At 37.6% G+C, this 19,092-nt stretch overlaps 1 protein-coding gene across 1 annotated transcript in view; it reads left to right on the forward strand.

Annotated features, from left to right (window-relative positions):
- Positions 1–19,092, forward strand: part of Pola1 (DNA polymerase alpha 1, catalytic subunit) — a 314,550-nt gene that overhangs the window by 20,223 nt on the left and 275,235 nt on the right. The window contains exons 8-18 of the mRNA XM_090325812.1: positions 174–261; positions 546–729; positions 814–992; positions 7,609–7,721; positions 9,091–9,207; positions 10,344–10,418; positions 11,293–11,431; positions 12,065–12,219; positions 14,787–14,871; positions 16,267–16,328; positions 18,286–18,375. Of these exons, the coding sequence (XP_090181938.1) occupies positions 174–261; positions 546–729; positions 814–992; positions 7,609–7,721; positions 9,091–9,207; positions 10,344–10,418; positions 11,293–11,431; positions 12,065–12,219; positions 14,787–14,871; positions 16,267–16,328; positions 18,286–18,375 (1,287 nt within the window). The remainder of the gene's footprint in view (positions 1–173; positions 262–545; positions 730–813; positions 993–7,608; positions 7,722–9,090; positions 9,208–10,343; positions 10,419–11,292; positions 11,432–12,064; positions 12,220–14,786; positions 14,872–16,266; positions 16,329–18,285; positions 18,376–19,092) is intronic.

The following is a 19,092-nucleotide window of genomic DNA, read 5'->3' on the forward strand; positions in this document are numbered from 1 at the left end:
ACAAGTATTTTTTTTTATAAACCTAGGTAACAGTGAAATAATTGAAGCTGTTGTGTTAATAATACATGGAATCTTTTTATAAATGGGAACTGTCATTATCTCTGGTCAGGGTAGGACAGTTGCATATTTTTAGATGCAGGTCTAACTGACTAAACATTTAAAAATGTTTACAGGTAATTCCTCCAGGGAAAACCACTTTTCCTGCCTCCAGGAAGGAGCTATCATTAACTCCTGTTCCTACTAAACATGCTGAGTTTGCTGGTAAGTCTGACGTCAGGCAGACATGCATGGGTGTTGAACAGTTGCTGTCACAAATAGAGGTTCCATAATAGAGAAAGTAGAGGTGATTTTGAAAATGCTGTGATGCCAAATCTAAGCGTGATGGATTTGAATCCACAACACTAAATGTTAATGACAGTTGACTTGGAGATGAAAGAGAAATCTAAACAGTGTAGGAACAGGGATAGTGTATGATTTCAGTGCTGAATAAGTTTTTGTGCCACGTTGCACCAGCATGTGACAAGAATGTATGATGCTGTCTATAGGAGATCTGGTGCACTCAGAGCATCCAGAAGATGAGGAGTTTGAAGATGATGAGTTTGTTGAGGCCATGGATACTCAGAAGGCAGATATGGAGCCTGTGACTGCCAAGACTTGGGATCAAGAAAGTGAACTCACAGATGGGGTGAAACATGAGTCAGATCCAAAGAAAGGGACTACATCTTGCTTGTAAGAGCATTTTATGACTTTACTGGCACATAGCATTCCAATTATCCTGATGGATTTTGACTTTTGAAAATATGATTTCTGCAGAGGCAATTTTCTCCCAGATGTCTCTTGTTGGAACATTGATGTGGAAGATGACAGCAGTTTCTCAGCTCAGGAAGTCCAAGTGGATTCCAGTCACCTTCCATTGGTGAAAGGGGCAGATGAAGATGAAGTGTTTCAGTTTTATTGGCTGGATGCTTATGAAGATCAATACAGTCAGCCAGGTAATCTATGTTAGATAGCCATAGGCCCTTATTATGGAATCACACCTTTTCTTGGAAATACTTTACTGTATGTAATTGGCACAAAGTTATAGAGTGCTAGCCTTGAGCAAAAGAGCTCAGGGATATATGCCCCAGACCTGGGTTCAGCCACATGACAGGCCCCCCCAAAAAAGTAAAAAACAATTGTGTGCACTTGCATACAACCCCATATGTGTTTACTTATAAATCTGTAAATTAGTTTTAGCTTCCACATATGAGAGAAAACATATATCCTTTTTTTTCCCCTGGGCCTGACTTATTTCAGTTAACATAATATTTTCCAGGTTCATGCATTTCTCGGCAAATCATGTGATATAATTCTTCCTAATGGATGAGTAAAATTCCATTGTGTATGTGCACCATATTGATCCATTTTTCACTGAGGGGCATACGGGCTCTGTCCGTATCTTAGCTATGGTGAATAACACTTTTAGAATAAGATTCAAACTCTTGGGTATGGCTCTTAGGATCCTTCTTATCTGGCGTTTGCTTCCTAACTTGCAATTTTACTGTATACCGATCTTGTCACTTGATAAATTCTGTCATTACTAATACCAGACCTTTGCACTTACAGACTTTGCAAAGCTAACCCAGAAGTTATCACTTAAGACAAGCCTTCTAGGGGCTGGGAGTTTGGCCTAGTGGTAGAGTGCATGCCTACCATGCATTAAGACCCAGATTCAATTCCTTGGTACTACATTCATAGAAAAAAATCAGAAGTGGTGCTGTGACTCAAAGTGGTAGAGCTCTAGCCTTGAGAAAAGTCCAAGGACAGTGCTCAGGCCCTGAGTTCAAGTCCTATGATTGGCATAAAAAAGAGACAGGCCTTCTATCCTCCCAACTAATTTCCTTTATAACATTTATCAATTTATTTAGTACTAAATTCCTGCCACCCATATCCTTGCGAACAAATGTAAACTCATTTTACACAGGGAATTTGTTCATCCAGTTTGTACATCCCCTCAATTCCTGATTCCACTTAAAGTACATTCCTATAACTTCAGGTACATCTGTGGTGAACTACAAACATATCCCAGAACTATGTATGTTTGTAATAAGATTCATTAAGGATTATTCACCCCACAGTTCTCCATCAGGGTGACTGATGCATGTTACAGTGAATGAGTACTGCTCTACTATGATGCAAGTGATTGCACTAACTGAAGCATGGCATTGGCAGGGGAAAAGTCAGACATTGTAATTCCCTACAAAAGAACTTATAATCCAACAAAATGAATACCATGAAACTGGTACTTGAAAGGTGGTGCTGGTGGTGGTGAGTCAGGAGAAAGGTTAGACGAATGAAGAGAGGGTATAGGGATGGGGGAATGCAGTCAATAATATTCACAGCATATCATATGAAATTAAGAAAATTGAGGGAAGAGGTTGGGTTGGGAGTGATAGGGAAGAATGATGTAAGGGTGACATTGGTCAAGATGCATTATATTCATAAACCGATTTGTTGAATGGTAACTTCATTGTACAACTACTTAAAGATAATAAAAATACAAGTTAAAAAGAACAATGGGGAAGTATTAGAAGGCTTTACATGTACTGCAGGTGGTGGTGGTCCCATAAGTGTTTTCATGCTAGCAGGAACACTGATATAAGTGGAAAATAGGCTTTGTGTGTATGTACATGTAGATGAGTAACCTAGCATGGGATTTTGGAGTTCCTGGAGATGAATCAGTTCAGGAAAGAGATGCTACTTACTTAGACCCTGGGGACTGAGGAGAATGAGAGAAGTGAAGACATTTAACATGTATTTTAAAAAGATTTTTTATTAGCATATATTAGTTATACATGGGGGAGGGGTTTTCACTGTGACATTTCTATACCCTAATACTGTCATCCCTCTATCACTTTCCTTCTCCCCTTCCGTCTTAAAAGAATTTCAACAAATTTCCTTTGTCTATTTTTTTTTTTTTGCCAGACATGGGGCTTGGCTCTGGGTGCTATCCCTGGGCTTCTTTTTGCTTAAGGTTAGTGCTCTACCATTTGAGCCACTGCACCACTTTTGGCCTTTTCAGTGATGCCTGGGCTAGCTTGGAACCATGATTCTTAGATCTCAGCCTCCAGAGTAGCTAGGATCACAGGTGTGAGCCACTGGCACCTGGACATTTTTCTGTTTGTTTATTTTTTTATTGGGGGGAGGAAGGGGTTGGTTCTGAAGCTTCAACTCAGGGCCTGGGCACTGTCCTTGAGTTTTCTCAAGACTAGTACTCTACCACTTGAGCCACAGTACCACTTCCGGTTTTTGTGTGTCTCAAACCTAGGGCTTCGTGCATGCTAGGCAAGCACTCTACCACTAGGCCACACTCGAGACCCCCTTTTTCTATTTTTATACATGCATATAAGGTATTCGTCTCCATTCACATCTCTATTAACTTCTCCATTCACCCTTCCCCTTCCCATTGGTATCTACTTCCCTCCAAAAGCCTTTTACTCTCCTTTGATTGTTTTTAGCACATATTATACAGAGAGGTTTCACCACAGTATTTACACATGTACATATTTTAATCAGAATAATCCCTTCTATTGCTCTCTTTGCCCACCTCCACCCCCCATTGTTTAATGACTTTCAATGAGATTCCTTATGCCATTTTCATACATTAATGCATTGCATTTTGATAGTGTTCACTCTCCGTTTCTCTTTCCCTTTTCCTCACCTTCCCCCACCCAATAACCCCATAGTTGCAGTCAAGTTTGGTGTATATAAATAAATACGAAAAACTAGAAGAGTTGGCTAGTCAATAGAACAAAAGTGCATTATGTTTAAGAATTCATAGGGGTGACTTCCCAATGAGGGATCTTTTTGACATTTCCTTGTAAGGGAAAATAGAATTGAACCAGGAAGTGCCTAGAATGCCCCTGTGATGCCTGAAGCGGTTCATTCTATTTTGAAGTAGGGTAATTTATCACAAAAAAAATTGTCCTTGAATTGAACAGATTTTTCTTGTGGTTGATTCTAGGTCTGTCTGCAACTGAGTTGAATATCTTATTATTTATTTATTTTTTGCCAGTCCTGGGGCTTGAACTCAGGGCCTGTGAACTGTCCTTTGGCTTTTCTCAAGGCTAGTGCTCTACACACTAGAGCCACAGCACCACTTCTGACTTTTCTATGTATGTGGTACTGAGGAATTAAACCTGGGTCTTTGTGTATGCTAGACAAGCACTCTACCATTAGGCCAAACTCCCATCCCCTTATTAAAATATTTTTTTTTTGCCAGTCCTGGGCTTGGGCTCAGGGCCTGAGCACTGTCCTTGGACTTTCTCAAGGCTAGAGCTCTACCACTTGAGCCTCAGCACCACTTCCGGCTTTTTTCTATGTATGTGGTACCGAGGAATCGAACCCGGGTCTTCATGCATGCTAGGCAAGCACTTTAACCACTACGCCAAACTCCCGGTCCCTTAAAATTTTTTTGTACCGGTACTGGGGCTTTAATTCCGGACCTAGTTGCTGTCCCTTAGCTTTTTTTTTTTTTTTTTGTCCTGAAGGCTACTGCTTGATCTACCACTTGGGCCATTGCTCCACTTTGGGGTTTTGGTGGTTAATTGGAGATAAAGAATCTCATAGACTTTTCTGCCCAGGCTGCTTTGAACCTTGATCCTTAGATCTCGGCCTCCTAAGGAAAGGAGGATTACAGGCATGAGCTACTGGTGTCTGGCTGGTCAGCTATATTTTGAAAGTAACCAATGTATAATATAGAGTCCATTTCCTGATACTGGGACTATCGTCATTGCGTAGGCCTTTTAAATAATATTGCAAAAGTATTTGTTTTGATTGTGCTGGGGATTGGACCCAGGGCCTTCTCCATGCTCAGCTATGCTTTGCCTTTGAGCTTCACAGCCAGCACTGGGAAATATTTTGTAATTTATTTATTTATTTATTTATTTTTGCCAGTCCTGGGCTTGAGCTCAGGGCCTGAGCACTGTCCTTGGATTTTCTCAAGGCTAGAGCTCTACCACTTGAGCCTCAGCACCACTTCTGGCTTTTTTCTATGTATGTGGTACCGAGGAATCGAACCTGGGTCTTCATGCATGCTAGGCAAGCACTTTAACCACTAGGCCAAACTCCCGGCCCATAATTTATTTTTTTTTAAATGAAGCTTTTTACTCTGTTTTCTAGGCTGGCCTTGAACTCTTGGGCTCAATCAGCTTCACTGTCATGGGCTTCCAGTCTGTCCCACTCTGCCTAACTCATTTTTTTGGTGCTATTGAGAGTTACTAATTTGTTATTTGTCTGTCATATAAATGCTATAGTACAATGAAATTCCTAGTGCTGAAGAAGGCCTCAGAAATTTGACTTACACTTGTAATTCTAGTTACTTAGGAGACTGAGATTGGAGGATTGTGGTTCGAAGTCAGCCTGAGCAGGGAAGTCCATGAGACTTTTTTTTGCCCGTTCTGGGGCTTGAACTCGGGGCCTGGACACTGTCCTTGGGCTTTCTCAAGGCTTACACTCTACCATTTGAGTCACAGCACCACTTTTGACCTTTTCTGTTTATGTAGTCCTGAGGAATCAAACCTGGGGCTTCATGAATTCTAGGCAAGCACACTACCGCTGAGCCACATTCCCAGCTCCAAGTCAGCGAGATTCTTTTCTCCAGTTAGCCATCGAAAAACCTAGAAATGGAACTGTGACTAAATTAGTAGAGCTCTAGTCTTGAGCACAAACACTCAGGGACGGCACCCAGACCCTAAGTTCAAGCCCCAGGATCAGCTAAAAAGAAAGGAAAACTGAAAACCAGAATAAGCAAACAAACAAAAGAAAATATATAGTCCATCTACTTGAGGAATAGGAGGCTCTAGGGAGTAAAGTATTTGACCCTTTCATGGTGAAAGTCTGAGCTTTTCAACCTCAGTACATTTTTCTGTCTGGAGTACTTCTCAAGATGTATCCTGTGCAGTGTCACATCTTTCTCTGTCCTTGTTTTTGATGCCAATGGGTTAAATAAATAGCTTAAAAAGTTCTTTAATCTCAGAGGGTTGCACAGTTTTATCGTGATAGTTGGTAATGATCACTGAGCTTTGGAGAAATCAATGCAACTAATAAAAATGAAGTACTCCCAAAGACCCTGTTATTGTTTCTCACTTTCTTACAGATTCTAAGTCAGTCAGTTGTTGCTGAATGTGGCATAATTATGAAAAGAATCTTACTCTTTGCATATGGGAAGATATCCTGTCTTCATTACGACTTTTTCAAGGTTGAATAATCCTGCTGCACCTGGTTTCAGCTAGTAACTTTGGGGGGAATATAATCTTTGTTTACCATGATCTTTTTGTGGCAAATGAGGCATAAACAGTGTCAAATGTGTTGCATGAAGTGTGATATTAGTTTGACTGTAAAATGAGCTATTTGAATCTTTGAATCCAATATTAGGGTCTTTATTTTTCTTTGCATGGAATTTTGTTTTTCCATCTTAAGCTGTTGTGAGGATGACTTCTAATTTTCTGAGCTACTGTGAGTTTTTTCTTTAAATCATCCCCACAGTCTTTTCTTCCCTCTCCCTTGTCCCCTCCGCTTCTCCCCCCTCCTCACTGAAAATCACACAACTCTTGTGTGAGTTTTAATCATCTGCAGAAATGAAAAAAACTGTAGATAGTCTTATTTATTCCAGGATGAGTGACAAAAGGAAACACTGATGAGCTGTCTTATGAAACTGGGGTAATTGTTTTTGTGAACAGTAACCTTTGCATATGTCACAATTTTTGCAGTGTCTCAGATAAGTGGCTGTGTTGAGTAGTTAAGTTGATTACTGCTGTGTAATTCACAGAGCCCAGGATTTTGCACAGTGACCATTCCTTGGGCTGGTGATCAAATCTTTAGAGTCCTTTCTTGACGGCCAGTTTTCATGAATAATGACTTGATATTGAGAACAGGCAGGTTTTTATGTTTGGTATTTATTATTTAGGGATTTCAGAAGGAAAGTGTCTACTGATTAAACCTTTGTTAATCTGAAATAGAAAAGAAAGGACTATCATTAATTCTGTGTAGCCAGATATTTTAAGTAACTTATGGGATAGACAAGGATGAAATACATTATAGCATAACCCTGCTAGGAATATTTACTATTGCATGCAATAAGACCAGATAAGTTATGCTTTTCTAAATACGGGTTTACATTACAGAAAAGTACTAATGTGCCCTTCTTGGCCTGGTAAATGAATAGTTTTTATCTGTACTTTAAAGTACTAAAAGAAACTTAGAACTCTGAGACCTGTAAGTTTTCATAAGATGCTTTAAATAGCAAATTTGTTGTAGAATAATTTGCTGGTTTCATTGCTCTTAATCTGGGTAATCCTAGTTATAGAGAAAGGGTTTATGCTAAATTTATTTTCTTTCTCCAATTGCCATAAATTGTATGTACAATTGTGGTAGATATGTCTGGTGTTAGCACTGAGTAATGGACTGATCTGATACAGGGTGTGGATAGCAGATATATATTTTCTGTTCAAATTAGTTACCATGAAGGCATAGTTGTGTGGACACATTCAGTTGTACACTTATTTTGTCCTTTTTTATTGCATATAATTGAAATGTTTGATTTTCCATGGTTTTTCCTTCATCTTTTAGGTGTGGTATTTCTGTTTGGCAAAGTTTGGGTTGATTCAGCTAAGACACATGTGAGCTGTTGTATCATGGTGAAAAACATCGAGCGAACATTGTACTTCCTTCCCCGTGAAATGGTAAATGCTCACAATAAGCTTTCAGTTCTTAGGGATTGTATATGACATACATTCTGTAGTCTGCCAACTCTGTCATTCAACAGGGTAGGGATTTTCTATAACACTAATTCTTTTTTTCTGACCAATAATTGTCAACAATTGTATTAGAGGTTGGGAAAAGTAGAAAGATGAAGTAGAACTGAGTTTTCAAGTTAGTGAAAATGTCTGAGTTTTAATATATAATAATATTTTCCAATATTTGTTTATTTAATAATTAGGCTGGAGTTGCTAAGGCTTTAATACATTTGTCTCAGTTTTCATGCTTTTACTACATTCTTTCCATGGCCATTCAACAAGACCAGTCGTATTTGCTTCTCCCATCCCGCTTTCTTATTGTCAATCATGGGGCTTGAACTCAGGGCCTGGGCACTGTCCATGAGTTGTTATTGCTCCAGGCTTGCTGTTTGCCACTTTGAGCCACAGCTCCACTTCTTGATTTTCTGATGGTTAATTGGCGGTAAGAGTCTCACAGACTTTCCTGCCTGGGCTGTCTTTTGAACCACAATCCTCAGATCTCAGCCTTCTGAGTAGCTAGGATTACAGGTATGAGCCACCATTGCCTAACAGCTTTTCCCTTTTTATTAGAAATTTTAACATCTGCAGTCCTCTTAGTCCTAGCTCTATGTCTCTCTCAATCCACACTTCTTGGTCAGGATTTAGAACTTATTTCCCATTTTATAGAATTGATTGCTTTTATCTCTTTTTTATGCATTGGGAACACTAGAACATTTAATTTAGTACTTTTTTTGCCAGTCATGGGGCTTGAACTCAGGACAGAACACTGTCCTTGGGCTTTCTGCAAGGCTAGCACTCTACCACTTGAGCCATAGCACTGCTTCCAGCTTTTTCTATGTATGTGGGTATGTGGTACTGAGGAATTGAACCTGGGTCTTCATGCATGCTAGGAAAGCACTCTAACACTAGGCCAAACTCCTGGCTCCTAATATATTTTTTTAGCTCTATGTATTTGAATTTGTCTGTGAAAGTGCTATAAAGGTGTTTTTTTGTTGTTGTTGTTTTTTTGGCCAGTCCTGGGGCTTGAACTCAGGGCCTGATCACTGTCCTTGGGCTTTGTCAAGTCTAGAACTTTACCACTTGAGCCAAAGCACCATCTCTGGCTTTTTCTATATACATATATGGTACAGAGGAATAGAACCTGGGTTTTTGTGCATGCTCAGCAAGCACTCTACCACTAGGCCAAACTCCCAGCCACTGCTATAAAATTTTTAAATGGATGAGGATGAACATTGATTTAGATTTAAATTTCTGGCATATGAGAAGACCTTATGAACACTTTTTCGCCTTCTTTCTTTTCTCTATGGGTTAACAGAGAATCGATCTAAATACGGGGAAAGAAACAGGAGCTCCAGTTACAATGAAAGATATTTATGATGAATTTGATGAGAGTATAGCAGCAAAGTATAAGATTATGAAGTTCAAGTCCAAGGTTTGTATTTGATGATGAATTTTTTCTCACCCTTTGTTTTTATTTCCTGAATTTGCAAATAGTCATTACATGCTTACTTTATGCAAAATGCTTTCGGCATAACTCCTGGAATGGAAATCTCCAATGTTTGGATGTAATAATATAAGTTTTACTTTCCTTTAAAATGCTTATGAAGTAATGGCTCCGAATTTGAAAGAAAGATAATTCAAAGCAAATTAATTGCTTCCAGTGTTTACAGCATATCTCCTACTATTATTCTAAAATGGAGAAGAAACGATTACTGTGAGTATATTTTATCTTGAGGAAATTTGTGAATATGATGCTATTTCTGATACAATTGAAATCTTTTTTTCATGATATATATATGTGTGTGTGTGTATATATATATATATATATATGTCTTCATTTTGATATCTATGGCCATAATTGTGGGGATTGAAACATTGGTTGTTAATACTGATTACCATAAAGGGAAAATTGAGTTGCTAAAGATACATTCTTAATTATTTGAGCTTTTTAATGGTGGTGAGGCACAGCCTCGGAATTCCAGGAGCAGTGTATAAAGCACTGTGTCTGCTCCTTAGTACTGCAGACAAATGAAGCACAAACAAAGCTTTAGTGATGTGGTTTAGCAGTTCTAGTGGTAAAGAACATAGGTACTTTTAAATCTTACCCTGCTGGTCACTAATATGTGAATGGACAAATGCATAATGCTGAAAAATTTGTGTTGAAAAATATGGTCTTATAAGTTGTTGAAATTTAGAACATCTTGTATCAATACATATGAAGTGGTTAAAGGTCCTTGACACATAGCCAGTACTTAGTCATATGAGTCATAATTACAATGTTGTTTTTTCAGCAAGTTCCTTAACATCAAATAGTAACAATCTAATACAGTAAATTGTAACAAAAATCTAATCTTCTGTTGTTTAGGAGTAGTTATTTTAGCATTTTGTCACTTTCTGTAGGAGTTGAAAGAGGAAAGGATGTTTTTCTGGTTTTACTTACCTTTGTGTTCTGTAAAGAGAGTAGCTATATGATGATATACAGGACCATATATTTTGCATGTATTAGTGACCAATTTAATGTTTGAAATACTTCTGTTCTAATGAGTTTTAAAATATCTACTTATCCAGACAGTGGAAAAGAATTATGCTTTTGAAATACCCGATGTTCCAGCAAAGTCAGAATACTTAGAAGTTAGATACTCGGTAAGTCAAGCTAAGCAAATTACTGGGTGTTGCTTTTCATCATTTTTCTGTATTTTGAACTTACATCTGGCTTTCAGTTAGAAGTCTTTAGGCTCCTTAAGCCTGCAGCTCATTGAGGTGGATTTACAGAAATGAATAATTAAAATGGGTAAAATTAATTTAAGTATATAGACTACCGGTCTTACTGCTTTTCTCTGCTTTTAAGTATGTATCTTTAAATGAATTGGAACCGCACAACAATTTGTTAAGTAGAATAAATGCTACATGAATGAGTTGGACATCATTAGTCTGTTGAAGTGTCTCTTGTGAGCAGTTGAAAGGTGAGAGAGGAGTGTCAGTAGCATCACAATAATGTTCCTCTTGCTCCTGTGTCAGGCAAGGTCATTGCTGTGGGGTGTTAATTAACTGGACTTTAACCTCTTTTTACCTCTGTTCTAGTGTTTTGATCCCATGATGTTGGAAAAGAGAAACTTTTAAGAAATGTTTTTGACAGTGGTGATGCAAAGTACATGGAAGCATTTTCAATGAGTCTCACGCTATTGCTTTCTATTCTTCTAATGGAATGCTACTTACTTGGCTATTCTTTATCAGTGAGGCATGTACGGTTCTGGACAGAAATTCTGCTTTTGGGGGAGCTTCTTGTCCTATTTTTCTTCTAATGGATATCATCAAGATGCATTATTTTGTCATTGTGAATTGTTTTTGTTTCCTACTGTGAATTGTTTTGGATTTCATTTGTGGCAAATTACATTTCACATATATCAAAGGGGTTTCTTCTACTTCATAGAGAGCCTTTTGTTTATTTCAAATATAGACTGAAAAAATGTGAAGTAGTAGTTTTAAACAAAAGAGATTTTTATTTTCCCCCTTTTAGGCAGAAATGCCACAGCTTCCCCAGGATTTGAAAGGAGAAACGTTTTCTCATGTATTTGGAACCAACACATCCAGCTTGGAACTATTCTTGATGAACAGAAAGATCAAAGGACCTTGTTGGCTTGAAGTAAAAAATCCACGTAAGGATAAATGCTAAGTAGATTGCTGGTACACGATGTGATTTCTTGAAGGGAGGTTAAGATTTGTTATGATTCCTCCAAGGCATTGTTTATTTTTTATGGTACTGAAGTTTGAACACAGTGCCTTGTGCTAGATTCAGCTTGCTTGCTTAGCTGATGTTCTACTGCTTTAGCCATATCTCTACTCTGTTTTTTTGCCCATTATTTTGGAGTCCCATATAATGTTCTATCAGATTCTTGAAATTGCAGTCCTCTAGTACTCAGCCTACTTAGTACTATTTTGAGTCCTATATTGTGTGCCTGAGCCATTCAGTGCCTGGCCATTATTTATTTTTTTAAAGCTTATCTTAGGTCTTTTCCATGGAACATTTTATAAAAGCTATGGACCTTTTTTGTTTCCCCTAAGAAATCAAATGCACATATAGATTTGCATACCACCCACTAATTTGCCTTATAGTTAGTTAGATGATATGTCATTAGAAGAGAGGAGTTAAGAATCTTATGTTTAGTTATATGTTGTGTCATCTTTAATAGAAGATAGGATTGAAGAATATTTCAGTTAATCACAGATGTCATAATTATAGTACTTTTTCAGTAAGTGTCTATTGATGTGTTGTGCCTATTCTTTCTCAGAGCTTTTGAATCAGCCAATCAGTTGGTGCAAGTTTGAAGCAATGGCTTTGAAACCAGACTTGGTGAATGTAATTAAGGATGTCGGTCCTCCTCCACTTGTAGTGATGTCTTTCAGCATGAAGACAATGCAGAATGTAAAGAACCATCAAAATGAGGTAAAGAGATTTTACAGATTTTTGTATGTGTGCCTTATGTACACTATTTATCTGAATTTCTGTAGCTAGTCTGCAAGAGAATGTTGTTGGTTTGGGAGAGCAAAGACTACTGATTCATTATCAAACTATTTTGGAGAATGAATTAAGTTTGTCTTGTATTGCAATTTTAAATTGTTGAAAATAGAATATATATATTTAAAAGGTATTTTTGTTTTTTAAATGGACACAGAAAATAATAAACTTCCTATGCTTATACATAATTCATCTGTTAACAAGATTTTGTGACATTTATCTCCCTTCCCCTTCATTCAGCTTGAAATATTTTAAAGCTGTTCTTGAGCATTGTATCATTTTAACTCTATCTTCACGTACTTCTCAAAGCATGCACATAGTAGTTTTTACAGTAGATGGCTAGAGTTAATACATTTTTTTGTCAAAGGTTTAATTAGTGCTTAGTTAAAAGAAGCATCCATTCCTAGGGTCCAGAATGAGGTATCCACATATCACTTCCTAGTAAAGGAAATAGGGCTCTATGGAGAAGAGCAGAAAACAGAAAAATGTCTAAGGTAAGTCTGGAACATCTTGTATCAGTAAGTAAGGACCATATTAAAACTTGCTGAAAATCTGTCAAAAGGCCTTAGGAAACAGCTTGAAAAGTTTCCTACTGGTCAGAGATAAGGTCAGTGGGATTATTATAAGGATAATTGTAACAGATGGAATGAATTCAGAATGATTGTCTCATTGTTAAGATGGTCACTTATGAAGGAAGCTCGCAAACTAATTCATTATTTTGAAAACTGTTAAATAAAGAATCAAGTATTTATCCTGACATTTCTTTTTTTTTTTTTTTTTTTGCTTGTCCTGGGGCTTGAACTCAGGGCATAGGCACTGTCCCTGGGCTTTCTCAAGGCTAGCACTCTACCACTTGAGCCATGGCACCACTTCTAACTTTTTCTTTTTTTTTTTTTTTGCCAGTCTTGGGCTTGAGCTCAGGGCCTGAGCACTGTCCTTGGACTTTCTCAAGGCTAGAGCTCTACCACTTGAGCCTCAGCACCACTTCCGGCTTTTTTCTATATATGTGGTATGTGGTACCAAGGAATCAAACCCGGGTCTTCATGCATGCTAGGCAAGCACTTTAACCACTAGGCCAAACTCCCGGCCCATTTCTGACTTTTTCTGTTATGTGGTACTGATGAATCAAACCCAGAGCTTCGTGCCTGCTAGCAAGCATGTTACCACTAGGCTACACTCTCAGCCCCTAGAAATGGTTTTGATCCAATCTTTTGATTTAACTATGAATTCATAAGCCGAAAAATGCATTAAATGATTCCATTGGCACATAGAAAGCGAAATCCATATAATGGAACATTTTTTTTTTTGCCAGTCCTGGGCTTGGGCTCAGGGCCTGAGCACTGTCCCTGGATTTTCTCAAGGCTAGGGCTCTACCACTTGAGCCACAGCACCACTTCTGGCTTTTTGCTATGTATGTGGTACTGAGGAATCAAACCCAGGTCTTCATGCATGCTAGGCAAGCACTTCTCCACTAGGCCAAACTCCCGGCCCCATAATGGAACATTTTTAGGATAGATGACTCATTTTTTTTTTTTTGTCGGTCCTGGGGCTTGCACTCAAGACTTGGGCACTGTCCTTGGACTTTCTCAAGGCTAGCACTCTACCACTCGAGCCATAGCACCACTTCCAGTTCTTGATTTTTCTTTGTATGTGGTACCGAGGAATCAAACCCATGCCTTTGTGTATGGTAGGCAAGCACTCTACCACTAGGCCACAGTTCCAGCCCAGATGACTCAATTTCTTAAGCAAATACCAATTGTAGGGAAATGATAGATGGGGTGAGGTTGCACATACAGTTCTTACATATCAGCCATTTGTAAAGTTTGGGCCTTATATGATAAATAAAATTGAGGTGATTTGAAAAATGTGAAAATTAATTGTGCCCATTATAAGGGATTACCATGGTTTTAGATAAGATCTTTGTATTTGGTTACATTATGGGTATACATCTTCTAATTATAGTGATGGTTGCCAACTGAGTGACAATGTCCCCTAGGGTACATTTGGTGATGTCTGCAAGCATTTTGATTGCCATGACTCACGGATTGGGTGAATAAAGAGGTTGGGATGGTACTAATGCCATCTAGTGAGTATAGTCTAAGATGCTGCTAAATATCCTATAGTGCCCCAGACAGTCCTTATGACAAAATAATTTGTCCAAAATGTCAATGGTGCGAGATGGGAAAGCCCTGTTTCAGATATTCATGGTGAAATAGTTCCATGTAAAATGATATGTCTGGGCTTTTTCAAAATGATCTGGGAGGAAGCAGGAAGTATGTGGGGCTGTAGATGAGTTGGTAGTTGAAAGTGGGTGATGGATTTGTGAGTCAATTTATTCTGTTTCTTTGTATTATTTTTTAACTTATTTAAATGTTTTCATCGCCAAGTTAGAAGTATTCATATAGACTTAAATATCTTTTTATGTTCTTGGTGGTTTTCATGAGATTGCAGAATGTGATAGGTGTTTAGTGATTTTTTTCCTTCTTTCTTTGCAGATTATTGCTATGGCAGCTTTGATTCATCACCGTTTTGAATTAGACAAAGCGCCCCCACAACCGCCCTTTCAATCACACTTCTGTGGTATGTATTTTTTTAAGAGATGATTTACTAATGGTTTGATTTGAATTTTTTTTATTTCTTTCTCCAGCTGTTGGATCAGTAACTTGTTTTTCAAAAAATTGTTTTAAAGAGTAGTTAGTGCATATTGTTAGAGAAGGTTGTTTTCAGCTGTGGAAACTAAGCTTTATTGGCTAAAGTTTTGTGGGTTTTTTTTGTGTGTGTGTGAGTGATGAGGCAAGATGCCAAAGAATAAATGATGTTTACCTATTTGTGAGAAGTTAACAAACCGGTAATATCCCCCGGAGTTGAGTTGTGCTATGCATAAAATGCAGGGGACGAAACAGCTTCACAGAATTTTGCATTTGTCGTTTGAGTCAGTCTCCCACTGATGCATTTTATGTGAGAGTATGGTCAGTTAAAACATTTCTTAAAGAGGAGAGAGGGAATAACACTACTGAAGTATTATGTTTCCTGGGATCTTTTCCATTCCAGAATCAGATCTTGGGCAGCTTCTATTATCTCGTTTTTGGGTATTTAAGAAAATGCTACTAGACACCGAGAGGATTGTGTAAGGTATAATTACTCCTTAAATAGTTAAACAAAATAGTTAAAAAATACAAATAAATAGTTAAAATAGTTTAAAAAACCCTTGAAGTATAACACATGGAAAAATGATAATAGCCTAGGAAATATGTAGATGAGAACAGTCATAGTGTCTTTAATATGCATTTATTTACCTCCTCAGTATATATTTTAGCCTGTGAACAGCTATTATGTGAGGCAAAATACTTTTGGTGTAGCTTTGGGCATCTTGATTTTTCCAACTTTGCAAAAATTGAATTGAATTCCTTTCCTTTGTCTTATACAGAATGAGGCTGTGATAGTGTTTGCATTTCATTTGGGGAAGATTATTATAGTCCACCATTCTAATTTCAGTGGATAACAAATGTTTTCAAAGCAGTTTTTTTGGGGGGTCAGTGGTTGGGACTTGAACTCAGGGCCTTGGTGTCATCCCTGAGCTCTTTGGCTCAAGGCTAGCCCTCTACCATATGAGGTACAGTGCCACTTCCGGCTTTCTAGTGGTTAATTGGAGATAAGAGTCTAAGGACTTTCATGCCTGGGCTGGCTGTGAACCATAATCCTCAGATCTCACCGTTCTGTGTAGCTAGGATAACAGTCGTGAGCTACTGGTGCCTGGCCTTCAAAGCAGTTTTAATGGTTGTGTAGACATAGGAATCAGGCTGTTCCTTTAAAATTCAACAACATTGTGGGTGGAATTACTTGACCTTCTTAATTGTAGGAATTACAGGAAATTTGACTTATATTTTATGTGGTTTTCATTTGGAGACGTGCAGTTTCTATTACCTGAATTTGGACTAAGATGGGTATTGGAATCTTTTTGTTTCCTTCCTACAGTTGTTTCTAAACCAAAGGACTGTATATTTCCATATGCTTTCAAAGAAGTCATTAAGGAAAAGGTAAATAACTTATTGTTCTTAGATACAAAGCTCTATTTGTTTGGAAAGAGACCAGGAGATTAGAGATTAGTAGAGGCAGGTGGTTATGTATTTTATTAGATGTCTTACTGCTAGATCAGAGTTTGGCATTTGCTCATTAAAATGTATTAGAAAACAAAAACTGCAAACATTCAAAAGGTTTACATGTTTTACCATCTGAAAATAATGGAATTGTACATTGTACTAGTACATGGGTAGACTTGAGATGGCTTACCTGGGAGCTTGTCCTGAATGAATGAACTATCTTATGATTTGAGAAGATGTGTTAGGGTAACTAAGTGAAGTTGGCAGTACTGTGGCTATTATAGAGCTATGTAATATGCTCAGTCATCTCTAAACTTCCATTGTGTTTCACAAAGAAATCATGAACCCTTATAACAATATCAGAGGGAATAGTACAATTGAGTGGGGTTTTCACAAAGGTTAATACATTCATTGTCAAGAATTTCTTTCTTTTTTTCTTTGCCAGTCCTGGGCTTGAGCTCAGGGCCTGAGCACTGTCCTTGGACTTTCTCAAGGCTAGAGCTCTACCACTTGAGCCTCAGCACCACTTCCGGTGTTTTTTTTTTTTTTTTAAATGTGTGTGGTACCGAGGAATCAAACCCGGGTCTTCATGCATGCAAGGCAAGCACTCTACCACTAGACCAAACTCCAGGCCCAAGAATTTCTTTTTTTAGCCAGGTTTTGTGGCTTATGCCTGTAATCCTAGCTCTTTGTAAGACTGGGATTGGGAGGATCATAGTTCAAGACCACTCTAGGGTAAAACTTGTAGGACCTAATCTCAATTAGAAAAAAAAGCTGAACACTAGCTTATACACCTGTCATCTCAACAATTCAGGGAGCTTAAATTGGAGGATTGTGGCCCAGGCCAGTCCAGGCAAAAATGAAAAAGAAAAAAGTGAGACCCTATTTGGAGGATGGGAACACAAAAGGACAGAAAAGAAAGGATCCAGCAAAAAGGGTCTGGGCATGCTCAAGTGGTAGAGAGCTGCTTAGCAAGCATAGAGCTCTGAGTTTGAAGTCTAGTACAACAAAAAAGGAATTTATTTTGGAAGACATTCTGTCTTGTAAAAATAAAAGTATTGAAATATTCACAGATTTATTTGTCAGTTTCTTCATGTGACAAAATGAAGTGCTAGCAACCTTGTTAGGCTCCACTTATATTATTTTAAATTAGCATGAGAGATCTAATAGTTGGGGTTACTATCAGGTTCCAGCTATCAATTGTGTCATGCTCTGAAGTACTTACTCAAATAAAATTACAGGACAATTCTGAGTCAAGCTGACATTTTTTAAAGCTGAATTCACGTTAGAAAACATAAGAGCCATCAACTTTCATTTGAAGAGATTTTTTATAGTAAGAATGTATTTTCTGAATATCTAATTTGTATTTAGTAATCTAATTGGAAGACTTTGTGTGAAGATAAATTTTATTTATGCCTAAGACACTTGTAGTTCTTAAATACGTGTTTGTTTTTAGTCTAGTTTCTTATTTATTGGTTCTTTCACTGCTATTTGAGATTAGTTTATACGATTCTTGGGATTTCTTTGTCTAGTAAATACAAAAACAGTGAAGTCTACCAGGGATTATATATTAAAATGATATTTTTGAAAGGTACTCTGATTTATATGTTTTAAAATGTGTCCAATGCACAAACATGTCTCTGTGGAAGGACATTTCTGTTCTTAATGTTGCTTAGCACTTAAAATTTTGTGTTATTCACAGCATATTATTAGGATGGGCTCCTTAGAGACTTTGTGAAATTATTATAATAATAAACAGAATGAGAAATTTCATTGCTGCATTTAGTCTTAAACTAGGTATTTGCATTTAGCCCTAAGAAATCTTAGTCTGGTTGAATAAGAACCAAAGGCACAATACTTCAGAGTCAGTGATGAATATGTTTCTATCTAACAGAACGTGAAGGTTGAGGTTGCTGAAACAGAAAGAACACTGCTAGGTTTTTTCCTTGCAAAAGTTCACAAAATTGACCCTGATGTCATTGTGGTGAGTAGATACTTGATCCGTGTTATGGGGAACCTCTTCATTCCTTACTTCTTTTCATTGTGACTTCATTGATCATTTAGTCTTTGTTGGTCATTTATTTCTGAGGACTAAAGAATCTTTTCAGAATGAAATAGCCCTGTGGACTGGTGGGAATTGCTATAGCTCCTGGTAAAAGAAAGTGGAAAAAATCTTAGCCCACTGTAATATAGTTTTTTTTCTAATATAAAAGCAACCTCTGAATTACTATTGAAGTTTATGATATTTATTTTACTCTTAGAAAGCAACGTGTCAGTTAACATCTGCTCAGACTGTTAGTATCTTCAGAATTTTTGTTTAGCTGCTTAGTTGCATAGTGGTCACAGAAACTAATTCAAGTATTTCATGAGCTCAGTGGATCTGTTTGATACATTCTTTTGAGGGCTCAAGGCTAAGAATTTTTTTTTTCTTTTGACAATCTGGTATGTTTCCAATAGATAGTGAAAGTTGATAATTCATTGAGATAGTGTGATCCATTTCCTAGGAGTCAAATGGTAACATTTTGCTCTTATGCATCATCTAGCCTTCTTTGTTTGTAGGCTTTTTGATAGCTATCCTTTTGTCTTTTATTAATGGATTTGTCGACTTACACTTTTGCTTTTTCAGAGCTAAGAGATTGTAAGTGCCTATATTTTAAATGTAGTATGAGTAATTTGGTTACATTGAAGCTTTGCAGAAATG

The sequence above is a fragment of the Megascapheus bottae genome, chromosome X (assembly GCF_031878675.1).
Source record: "Megascapheus bottae isolate mThoBot1 chromosome X, mThoBot2.hap1, whole genome shotgun sequence".
In the NCBI taxonomy this organism is placed as follows: Eukaryota; Metazoa; Chordata; class Mammalia; order Rodentia; family Geomyidae; genus Megascapheus; species Megascapheus bottae.